Source organism: Sceloporus occidentalis, unplaced genomic scaffold (genome assembly GCF_023333645.1).
Source record: "Sceloporus occidentalis isolate IW3139 unplaced genomic scaffold, rSceOcc1.0.p SCAF_2, whole genome shotgun sequence".
In the NCBI taxonomy this organism is placed as follows: domain Eukaryota; kingdom Metazoa; phylum Chordata; class Lepidosauria; order Squamata; family Phrynosomatidae; genus Sceloporus; species Sceloporus occidentalis.
Genome location: NW_028316982.1, coordinates 145,076,483 through 145,088,199, shown reverse-complemented (window position 1 = coordinate 145,088,199; position 11,717 = coordinate 145,076,483). Strand labels below are relative to the sequence as shown.

The window sequence follows — 11,717 nt, the reverse complement described above, 5'->3', positions numbered from 1 at the left end:
TTAAGACAAGAGTGATTTAAGTGGGCTAAAAAACCTGGCAAATTAAAACATAAGTGTCGACAACCTTTTAAAATAATTTGTAGCGAAAGACATGCAGAAATGTCAATTAAATCCAATGGCACTGGGGAGGCTCTTGCAAAAAGCCATGTTTTATATGGCATCCAATAAAATTGGTGTTTGTGCCAATTGGACCCCTCAAGATTCCCCAGCAGAACAGGCCCTCTCTCACATCCTCCCACCATATACAGCTCCCACTGGTGGGACATGGAAGAGGTCCCCCCCAAAAGACTTTAGTCCTTAGGCAGATGGGTACATGGGAAGCACGCCTTCAAGTTTTGAGGTCCCCAGCTATTGAAATCTTTAAATACCTTAATATAAAATTTAAGTTCCTCGTTTCCGTGGGTCAGAGGTAGTCTTGCAAACTAGCGGGAAGCACTTTATGTAATCTGTTGAAGACCAAGAGAGGGCCTTTTTGAATCTGCTCTTAGCCGTGGGCAACCTTGGGGAAGTCACGCTCTCTCAGCTTCAGAGGAAGGCAACGAGAAAGCCAATGACATGAATAAATCTTGCCAAGAAAACCCTAAGATAGGTTCCCCTTTGGGCCACCATGAGTAAGAAAATACTTGAACGCACATCCCCATAACACTGTAAGAATACCACAATTCCATGAATGAAGGCATTTTTCTTCTGCCATGGAGAAAATGATACCTGGGAGGCTAAGCAGTCGAGTAGCATCTTCTGCAAGCCATCTTGCTGACCCTTCTTATTTTCTACAGGGTGAAGCCCATGAGAGAGATTTAGACCTCGACATGAAGAGCAAGATGGACTACAAGAAGTATATGAAGAGGCCAAAGTTCCAGTGGAAGTCCCAGAAGAACCTTACATACCCAGTGGAAGGATTCACAAACACTGAAGTCAGAAGGTTGGTATTTCATCCAAGGGCCCATGACGGAGGCGCCAGTTTCTTTCTTTCTCCCCTATTCCAGCATCTCTGTCCGGATCCAATGAATTCTTAACACATCCAGTTGATGAAAAATGTAATTATGCTAACAAAAGGTCTCAAAGCACCTTTCCATAATTCAAAGATTACTTCTCATTGGCTGTAGGGCTACTCAGGATAGATGGACCCATCAGTTGACTCACGATCCATCTACCTCTCTTCTAAGTCGGGTGGAGCAAACTATGGCCCTGAAGAGGTTTTGGAATACCACTCCCAGCTTATATTCCAATGGCTGTGTTCCATCTGATCTAATTCTAAGGGACTCCCCTATAGTGTATTCCTGGCAGATGGAACACAGCCATTGGAATATCAGCTGGGAGTGGTATTCCAAAACCTCTTCAGGGCCATAGTTTGCTCCACCTGACTTAGAAGAGAGGTAGATGGATCGTGAGTCAACTGATGGGTCCATCTATCCTGAGTAGCCCTACAGCCAATGAGAAGTAATCTTTGAATACTGGACTATGACTCTGGAGACCGAGCACACAACAACAGCAACAACTACTACAGCTTAGGAGAAATTATAGATAGAAGTTGGGAAAGTGCAGGGTCTGAGATGACAACATCCTATGGAATCCTGGGATGTGCAGTTTAGGGGAGCTTTAACGTTTTATGGCTGAAGGTTCTTAATGGTCTTTCTTAAACTGCCAGCCCCACGATTCCATGGGAAGTTGCTATCCCAGTTCTCCTGTATCACTGTAATAGTATTAGATATTTAATCAAATAGGCATGGATTTGGTGCAAATCTCTGATAGCTCTTGCCATCTTTTTGTTTTAATCCCACAGGTTTATTGAGTCCTACACGAAATTTGGACTTCCCTTGGAGCAGTAAGTGGCTTTCGACTTTTTGGGGGGAGATCCTGGGAATCTGGTTTCACTACGAACAGCTGCTGTTATTTAACCTACGGTTGGGATTGTAACCTTTACTTCTATTTCCCATCACACACACACACACACACACACACACACACACACGGCCAAATAACATAAAATAAAATAAACGAGGACTCTGGGCAATTTTCAAATGGAGGAAGGAAAGCCCACTATGATTGAAACATACCAGATGAAATGACATGAAACTATCAATAACATCAGGAAAAAGTCAGAGCGTGTCAGCTAAGAATAATAAACAAAGGTTTTAGTAATGTCTGAAAGTAAGAACAGGTAGTAGAAAACCACTGCCGTGAGAAACATCACAAAGTTTTCTTTTTATCTTTTGGGTTTGAAATGTAAAAGGAAAGCATGGAATGTCAGCTGCCCATTTTGTCTTTAGTTCTCCCCAAGAGTTTTAGAAGAAACCAGAAGCAACCTTTTAGATACGAGGGGTAGGTTTGGAAATCAGAGGTGCAACCTCCAAGCATCCAGGGTGGGATGTTTGACTCTCTTCTTGCAATGGTTGCAGTTTACTTTGGATTTCTTTTAGAGGCAGATAAGCCTGCATGGACAGTCTGCAGGTGGTAGGACTCCTCAGTGCCCCATCCCAAGACACTAAACATCCTGGTTGCTTCCTTTCCCATCTCCAGTCTCAAGTCCATTGCCCGAGATGCTGAGCTGGTGGACAAGTCGGTGGCTGATCTGCAATATTTGGGGGAGCTTCTTCATAACAGCTGTGCGTCGGCCCTGAACGAATATGCAGAGAAGCTGCAAGAAAAGTCGGAGGCTGAACTGAAAGATTTGGTTGAGCGTTTTGAGAACATCTACAGATCGGACAAGAAGGAAAATGAAGAGCAGTTGAACGATGACGCAAGAGAAGGAAAATAAAGGACCTGGGCTCCCTCAGCCTGATGGTGGATTAGGCTTTGTAGGTCTATGGGGCAGAGGTTTGGAGCAACCTCCCCAAGACCTTTTTGAATTTCCAGGTAGGATCCTTGGCTGAGCTTTGAGGTTCCAGAACTGTGTTTCTGTACCACCTAAGTTGGAATTCTTCAACTGGCAGAATGATGCAAAATATGTTTTCACAATCTGCACCATCTCTGCTAAACCGGGAGTGCGCAACGTCTGAGGATGCTTATCTTTAGACCACGGAGGGTTGCAAATCGCAAACACTCCTCTGGCCACCTGTTCTTAGACCTGATTTTTTTCAAAATTTGTTCTCCAGACAAAGGACTGGGGAAGAAGAAAGTTCCCTCCACGAAATTGCCTGACGTCAAAGTGAAGGAGAAAGACGTCACACCCAACGAAGAAGAGATGGCAATCCTGAACCAGGCCGTTCCTGCAGACCCAAAGGAGAAAGCCACGTGAGTCTCGGAAACTTTTTCCCATAGGTTCTCGGCCTTTGGAGGAAAGCCACAATATGGAAAGGGGGCACTACCTCATCTTTCTCCTCTTTGCTCAAATGGACAGGTTTTGTCTGACCTGCCGAGTCAAAGCAGCCCTTTTTGATCTTGACCGGGGTTTGAAGGATGACTCGCATTTGTTGTTGGGAACCAACAAGCATGACAACAGGAAGCTGGAGTTCACGACATCTGACCACGACCTGAAACTAACTGACAAGGTAAAGAAGAAGCCTCGTGGATTTTTGGCTGGGTTTTAGGTTTGGGCAGCATGTTTGCATCTGGCTGAGTTGTGCTGCTTTTGGGGGGGAGGGGTCTGCTGGTGCACAGAATATCTCTATCTCGCACCTCCCAAGCACGTTTGAGTCTCCCCAATTCTGCTGCAAGGATAGCGATTGATCCTAGCGGTGGAATTTTGCTTCAAGGAGATCTAAACATTTCATTTGGCTGGTTCCCCGCACCCCTAAGAAAGTTTGTCATCCAGCCTGGAGCAATATGTGGTCCAGGCAATTGGCTCCAAGCTGAGAACCTAACCCTACAGTCCTATATCCCATTGAGTTCATTGGGGATGCCATTTAATTTATAAGTTTGTCTGGGTGAGTGGTGGTTTCTGAGTCAGGCGAGCATTAAATCCACTAGAAACATGTTATCCAACTCTCTTCTCCCCAGTAAATTCAATGCTTTGGACAGGGGGACGCAGGCCTTTGTCTTTAGTGAGAGCCATGCAATGAATTTTACGAGGCAAGTCAGCTTTATTTCAATACCACCTTACTAGTGGTAAAAATAATAGAGCAAGTGAATTCCTAACAAAAATAAAGACACTAGCTAACAGATACAGGGGAATATTTGAGTATCTTGCTTTTTGGTTGGGGATTTGGGATATCTGCATTGCATACTTAAACAAAAATGGACACATTTCCCTTTAAAACTCCTGCATCTATTTGTAGAAAGGTACACAGGTGGAAATGATTTTTCTTGCTGGGTTTTGCTATTTTGATTTGGCGATTGTTGTCCAAACTCACTTGTTTGTATATTGTATCATTACCTTTGAGTAACTGTTATTTCTCATTGTTAGACTTATTAAGACAGAATGACAGGCAGAAAAACTGTGGAGTCACGGATCATGTGTTGTTGTGTTCCTATTACAAAGGAACAACCATTCATACCATAATGACCATGTGAACCAGATGCGTCACTTACAAACTTCTTGCAGAAAACAATGTTCGCATCAGGTTCAGAATCTCACCTTCCAATTCTTGCTTGCCTTGCTCTGGCAGGGGACAAAAACATATGGGATTTTCTTTTCTTTTTGTGTCATTTCCCATCTAAAGATCCTGCCAGTTCAGACAGACAAAACGCCACAGGAGAAGCATCTCCAAGCCCAGCTTGACTACCTCGTGAATTTCGTGAAGGAAAAAGAGCAGGAAAAGGAGTGCTTGAAACAGCAAATCTCACAGGTGCCACAAGATCTCTTTGCAAATTTAAGGAAGGGTGAATTAAGTGGGGTAAACCTATATTCAAAAAATTGAAACAGAAGAGCTGACAGCCTTTGAAAACAATTGGAAACCAAACACATGCAGGAATGTGGATTAAATCCAAAGGCACCGGGAATCCAAAAGCCATGTTTTATTTGGCGTTCAATCAAATCGGTGCCAACTGGACCCCCGAAGGTGCCCTAGTAGAAAAGGCCCTCTCTCACTTCCTCCCACCATAAACAGCGCCTTAAGCAGCGACTTCACGAGCAGGTCCATTTGAGCCAGCCAAATGGAGTCTTGCATAGTCCCCCCAGCCAGTCTCCTCCATGGGCCAGCCAGCTCTTTCACAAGGGGTATTGTTCTTGACAAGAAGGAGGAGAGCAAGAAAGATACAGAAAGGGACGACAAGAAAAAAAGAAACAAAAGAGGGGAAAGAGAAAGTAGAGCCAGCACGACCCGGCTATTTTAGTTTTAAACTGGGACTCCCAAAGATTCCCTTTGTCTCCTTTCCTCCATCTTTTCTTCCCTTTTTCTAGCAGGATGGACAGGAGAAGAGGATTGCAAAAACAGAGCAGAAGAAAGAGAAGAAAGAAGAGAAAGAAGTTTTTGCAATCAGTCCAGAAAAGAAGGATGAGAAGGAGACGGAAAAAACCAAGGACAAGACAGAGAAGTTATAGCAAGTATAGCATGCCTGTTTAAATATTAAATTAGGACCCTAGCGATCAGGGTTCAGTTCCCTGATCAAACATCAAAAAACCACTGGGTAACCTAGGGCAGATCAGACACTCTCAGCCTCATAGGATTGCAAGGGCAAAGCCCCTCTGAAGAAATTAGCCCAGAAGAACCTAAGACAGCTTTGCCTTTAGGACTCCATTAGTCCAAAATGACCTGGAGACACGCCAGCACCACCAGCAGCAGCACCACAACAAGGCAATGTCACACCCTCTTCCCCTCCTTTCTTCCAAGGGTCAGATCTCTCGTTTTGCTTTAGGACTAATCTGACCAATTTTCTTCTTTCACAGGCCAAAGAGAGTGAGGCCAAAGTTGGAGATCAAGGGAAGCCACCCCAGGGCCCTGTCTACATTACAGCTGGGAGCGAGCCCATAGCTATGGCAAAACAGGAGGAAGAAGAGGAGGAAGAGCTACTGGATCAGGAAACATTTGACATTGTAAGTTTACTGCCACTCCTAGCATGCTGAAAGCATGCAGAAAAGAGTATCCGTTGAACTCTTCTCCAGCATCACATTTTAGATGAACTGATTTTCCTCTCTCCTTAGCTGTCCGATGCGATAGGCAAGTTTAAAAAATTCTCCCGCCTTCCCTCCCACCCTTCACTTTCACATGGCTAAAGTATAGCTTCTCCTCTCTGTTTGTTCCCCTCTTCAGTGCCAAGAGAAGATGCGGCCAGTCGGGAAGGCCATACAAGATCTGGGCAACCCAGGCAAGGGGCGCTCGGTGGAAGAACTGGAGAATCTTATGCACAGCTGCATACTGGAGATAGGCGACCACATCAGAGAGTGCTTGAAAGCTTATCCTAAGAAGCAGAAAACTATACTCTGGCGAAGGTAAGCCTCACTTACTTACCTGCCAGGCCTTTTGCCATGGAACCCAATGACCCCGACAAGGCTATAGAAATGGAGCTGATTTGGCTCTCGGTGGCTCCCCTTATCATAACTGAGACCCTCTTCCAGAACACCCCATTCTACCATCATCAATCCTTTGGCAGCCATTGCTTTCTATTTAGGATTGTTCTTCTAGGGGACTGACGCCTAAACTGGTATTTTGGACTTTGGCTCCCAGAAATCTAGACCGTTGATCGAGATGGCTGAGGCTTCTGGGAGCTGAAGTCCAGAATATCTGGAAGCTCTAAGGGCTGAGATGGCATGAGAGTTTTTTGTCCATGGTCTGCTGTGTGAAATTCTGGCAAAGACTAAATTTGACAAGATGACCCGACTTCAGCTGGCCACACTCTGATATTGCAGCTCTATACCGCCAGCCATTCTAGACCAGTGATTCCCAGATTTTCATCCCTTCAATGTTTTGGACTTTAACTCCCCAAACTCCTGACTGTTGCTCAAACTGACTGGTGATTCTGGGAGTTGAAGTCCAAAACACCCAAAGGACCAACATTTGGGAATTAGAGGTCTACACCAACTTTATAGACGTTTAGGGGTTAGAAGGCTGAATTGTTGCCCCAGGGGCCCTTGCAGGGCTGCACCTCCCAGATTGCCCTTGAATGCCACCTACCAACAGGGCGGCCGGCGGGGGGGGGGGGGATTTTGGCAGACTTTCAGGTGGCCCTGGCTGTTTTAGGGTCAGGAGAGGGCGATTTTTCTCAAGAGAAACTTAGCTGGAATATTTGTTGTCGAATAGCTGCTCAGCAGTCAGCACAAAGTGAAAATATCATTCATTTGATTTCCCAGGAACCTATGGGTATTCGTATCTAAATTGGCTGAATTTGATGCGATGAGCTTGTTCAGGGTTTACAAAAAGGCACGCATGAAGCGGACCAAGGATGAGGAGGTGAGATTGAAAATCAGAACATGGGAGGGACATATGTTGACGGTCATGGGGACGTTTTTCAGTGAATGGAAACAATATGGGTTTCCGGAAGTTTAAAGGACCATCCCCAGCGCTTTCCTTGCATTGGGTGTCGTACCTTTGATAGATGCTCAGGAATTGAGATCAGAACCTAGAGTGAATTTACTGCCCTGCAGATATGGGGAGGGGGAATATAGGGAAACCACAACCCTCCATTCTTAGGCTGCCCTCAGGTAGCTCTGTCAGTAGCCAGTAGCCTTTTTGGCCAGTTTGCTCTCAAGTTTGCAACTAACTTCTCCCTTTCTCCCCTCTTTTGCTCTTGATAGGAAGGGAAACGGAAGGAGGAGCTTGTGCCCTTTCAGTCAGAGCCTTCTGGGACCAGCCAGGATTCTGTGGTCCCTCAGATAACTCATGGTCCTCCTCAGAAGGTCCACCAGCCTCCTCCTCCTCCCCAGATGCACGGATACCAACGCCGCAAATCCGACCACCCAAACAAAAGATATTTTAGTTGTGCAGGTAAGAGTCCAGGCAGAAGCTGACACACACAGCACCTTCCATTATTTCTCAGTAATGAAGTCAGATCTCCAAAGAGAGGGAATTTCACATTGAGGGAGCCACAGAAAAGAAGTCCCTTCCCAAAGTCCTGGTTCTGTAGGGTTGCTGGAGTTAAAACTGGAGAGAGCTTCTCTTCCTTTAATGCTTTTGAAGAAGAAGATATTTCAACTGGCCCTCCTGGTGTATGTCACTAAAATGTGTTCCCAGCTTACACTATGTAAACTGCTTAGAAAGTGCTTAAGGGCATTGAGAAACGGCACGGAAATGTACTTGCTATTGCTGCTGTGGCATGGCTGTTAAAGTGGTGTGAAACTGCTTCAATTCTGCAGCGGGGATACACCCTTTGATGTCATTACCGGAAAGAAATAATTGAATTTATGTGTAGCCATCCACTGATGTCTAATTTTATAACTGATGCTTCATAAGATTAAAAACAATCTCAGCCACATGATAAAAAATGCAATTGCCTGTTTGATGCATCACGCAATCAAGCCATCAAACAGCATGGCAATTGCATGTTACCTAAGCATCCCTACAGGAGATTGTCCTTACTGATGTATTCTGGCAGAAATCCCCTTTACGGCTCAGGCAGAACCCCAAAGGTTGCATGGCATCTTGTTCAGGAACAAAGAAACCAGCAAAAATACTCAATTCCTGGGTGTCTTACAGAAGAGACTGAGGCCTTTCCCTGACCCCTTCCTTTATTTGCAGAGCGAGGCAGGTGGCAGCGGGACCGTAAGTCCAACTATGGTGGCAACAGGAACCACGTCTTGGGTGCATAAAGGCACCATCCCTATCACCAGCCCTGGTGTAAGAAGAATTCCATTGAGAGGAAAAGGAAGAGAAAGTCTCCATTCAACTAGGAACCATGTGCTGATCCATATCTTACGTGTATGGCTATATATAGGTATATAGATTTGAATACAATATTGACTCTTCTGTTTTTATTGAAGAACATTGGAAAAATAAGAAAATATTAATTTAAAATAATCTTGGATGTCTTGGGAAAAGATCAGCTAGTTCTGAAGCCTCAAGAAAGAAACCAAAAGAAAGAAAGAAAGAAAGAAAGAAAGAAAGAAAGAGGACTTAGCATTCCTTTATATTTAGGACAACACTTTGCCAATGACCGAGTGTTTTCTGATCTAAATCTGTTGTTTAGAGAGTGAGTATGCTGTTTAGAGGGTTATTACATTTATTACATTTAGGAATTATTCAATTTCCTAGATTGTAAAACAGCTGTAATTTGTATTCTTCTGTAATAAAATGTAAGATGGACATTTTCACTCATCTGCTCACTACCTTGTGCTTTTTTGGGGTTGCTCCTTGTATTTTAGGATGTTTATTTATTGACATCTTTATTTGGAGATCAGTAATAGGGAGATGCACACTGGGGTTATGAGGAGTTCTGTTTTAGCTCTTTGCTGGACAGAATTTGTTTTGGGTCTCTGAGTCAAGCTCTTAACGGCAGAAAGACTGCAAAATACTCCAAACCAAGACCACCCCCCTTGCCTTAGAGGTGAGCTGTAAAATGCATCAATAAGCAAACCAACCAACCAAACATGGGTTCCGTTTTCCATACAGCGTGCAAAGGGATCTTGATGTTGCCTTCATTCACACAGTCCTGAACCATTCACTGCCATTCCTGCAGGTGTCCAGCGTTATTAGCATGACTGGGTGCCTTATTCTGGCTTCAGAGCAATGCAGCCATAGTGGTGCCAGGTGGCTCAGGTATCTTTGCCACAACATGATGGTGGCATTCACATGGTCTCAAGCCATCCATTGCCCCCATCATTGTGGGTGTGTTGGTCTGAGGCCAGAACAAAGCACCCAACCGTGCTAACAACACTGGGCACTTTGTTCTGACCTCAAAGCAATGCATCTGTAGTGATAGTGGACAGCTCAGGATTGCACAAATCAAGGCAGATGCTGTAGTTGCTATGAAGAGACCAGAAAACCTACAGCAAAAGGTGAGTTAAGTAAATACGGGTTATCATATCATGTCTGGGCATAGTGAAGACTCTCTGGACCTAATTTGGGGGGCATTTGGGATATGATGTAGATGAAACATATAAGGCAGAAGACAAAATACCAATTCATGCATTAGGCTCCAATACTGAGCAATTAGCTTCCAGAGTGTGCTCAGTTTCTAAGTGGGTGCATTTGAACTTTCAAAACTAGACTGCCATGAAGTGTGGTCGGCTTGGGCTGAGCTACAGCTTCGGGGCTACTGCTGGAATTGGAGCTACACAAATTGGAGCTACAAATTTTCTTTGGAAGTGGGAATATCTGGAAGAGTGAAAAGGAAAAGTACTCTGCTGTGGCTTGTTTTCAGGCTTCAGTGCTGGAGCTTTTCTGTGGCAAAGGGGGTGGGGTAGGACTATTTGGGTAGCACATACATGCATACGCAGGTTTTGTGTACCTGTTCTTCATTTTATTGGCTGCTCTTCTAGATGTTGACTATGAGCTAATTTTATTACACCTGGAGGCTTTTAGTGGATAGAAATTAGCAAACCAGAGAAGGGTTGCACTTAAGTAGCAGAGCTTTAGACTAAAAGCTGGTCATAATGACAGAGCAAATATATTCAGGTGCCAAGAAAGACTACCGGAGACTGGGCAAAGCAAATAGGAGGGCTACAGTTTGTAAGAAAAGCCCCTCCAGAAAATAATGTGTAGTGGAAGATACTTTTTGAAGGAGCCTAATGGATCATCCTGAAGACAGTGCTGGGATACAGTGAAACTGGTATCTGCTCCAGTAAAGAAGCCTTCAAAGCAGCCCTTAACATGTTCGTTGTTCATGTTAAATGTACTCAAACTGACCTTGACTCAATGCAACCCTGTGAATGAGACATCTCCAAGACCCCCTGTCCTCTACTGCTCTGCTCAGGTCCTTCAGGCTCCAGTCTGTGGCCTCTCGAATTGAGTCTAGCCTTCTTCTAATGCCTTCCATCTTTCCTAGCATCACTGCCTTTTCTAGTGAGTTGTGCCTTCTCGTGATGCGGCCAAAGATGACAGCCTCAATTTAGCCATCCTGGCTTTGAGGGAGAGTTCAGGATTAATCTGTGCTAGGTCCCATTTGTTTATCTTTTTGGCTGTCCATGACTTAGTATTCTTTGTACTCTTAGCACCACATGTCAAATTCATTGACTTTCTTTCTATCTGCTTTTTTCACTGTCCAGCTTTCACATCTGCACATTATGATGGGGAATACCAACCTGAGGCAGTACAACCCAGGGCAGCAGTAGACTCTGCCAGCTTAATGTACTTAATGTAATACTACATAAGTTATTGGATGTGAGAGCTATTTTTCTCCTGCAAGACCCCCCCCCCCCCCCCAATATGGTACCCACTGTCTACAACTCTTTATTTCTTGCAAACTCCCCATGGCTTTTGGACCAGCGCTGGAAAGATGATGAAGATAACCTATCAGCAAAGGAGGACAAGCACCACAAAATATAAGAAATTAAATAAAAGTGTAGGACATTACCAAATAAAAGCTAAAAAAACCCCCACTAATATAAATTTATGCTTCTTAGTTATGCTCAAAATGGAGGGCATTTTGAAATATTCCCTAGACAGGAGGTTGAAATGTAGGACATCTCCTGGAAATGGAGGACATCTGGTCACTCCGAGCGCCCTTTTGGACCATCCCTTTTGTTTGGTGGGCTTTGTTTCCTACTGTGAGGTTAGTGTGGTTTACCCAGGTTATTATCACTAAAGTTTGTCCTATGTATGTGACCAGAATATACTGACCCATGAAATAAGCATTTTATTTGATTTTCTCACATTGCGTAGCTACAACACCAAGCCCTCCATGCTTGTCAGAGTTTACTGGGAAAGACTGTTGCCCAGGCTTTTAACATTCAGCAGAGTGCCAGC

The 11,717-nt window shown here is 44.4% G+C and overlaps 1 protein-coding gene across 1 annotated transcript; it reads left to right on the top strand.

Annotated features, from left to right (window-relative positions):
* Nucleotides 1-253: 253 nt before the first annotated feature.
* LOC149319103 (ATP-dependent chromatin remodeler CHD2-like) lies at nucleotides 254-7,926 on the top strand. Its single transcript, XM_089507969.1, has 5 exons — nucleotides 254-922; nucleotides 5,768-5,914; nucleotides 6,132-6,310; nucleotides 7,169-7,268; nucleotides 7,613-7,926. The coding sequence occupies exons 2-5, from the start codon at nucleotides 5,855-5,857 to the stop codon at nucleotides 7,823-7,825; spliced, it is 552 nt and encodes a 183-aa protein (XP_089364095.1). The 5' UTR covers nucleotides 254-922; nucleotides 5,768-5,854; the 3' UTR covers nucleotides 7,826-7,926.
* The last annotated feature ends 3,791 nt before the right edge of the window (nucleotides 7,927-11,717 follow it).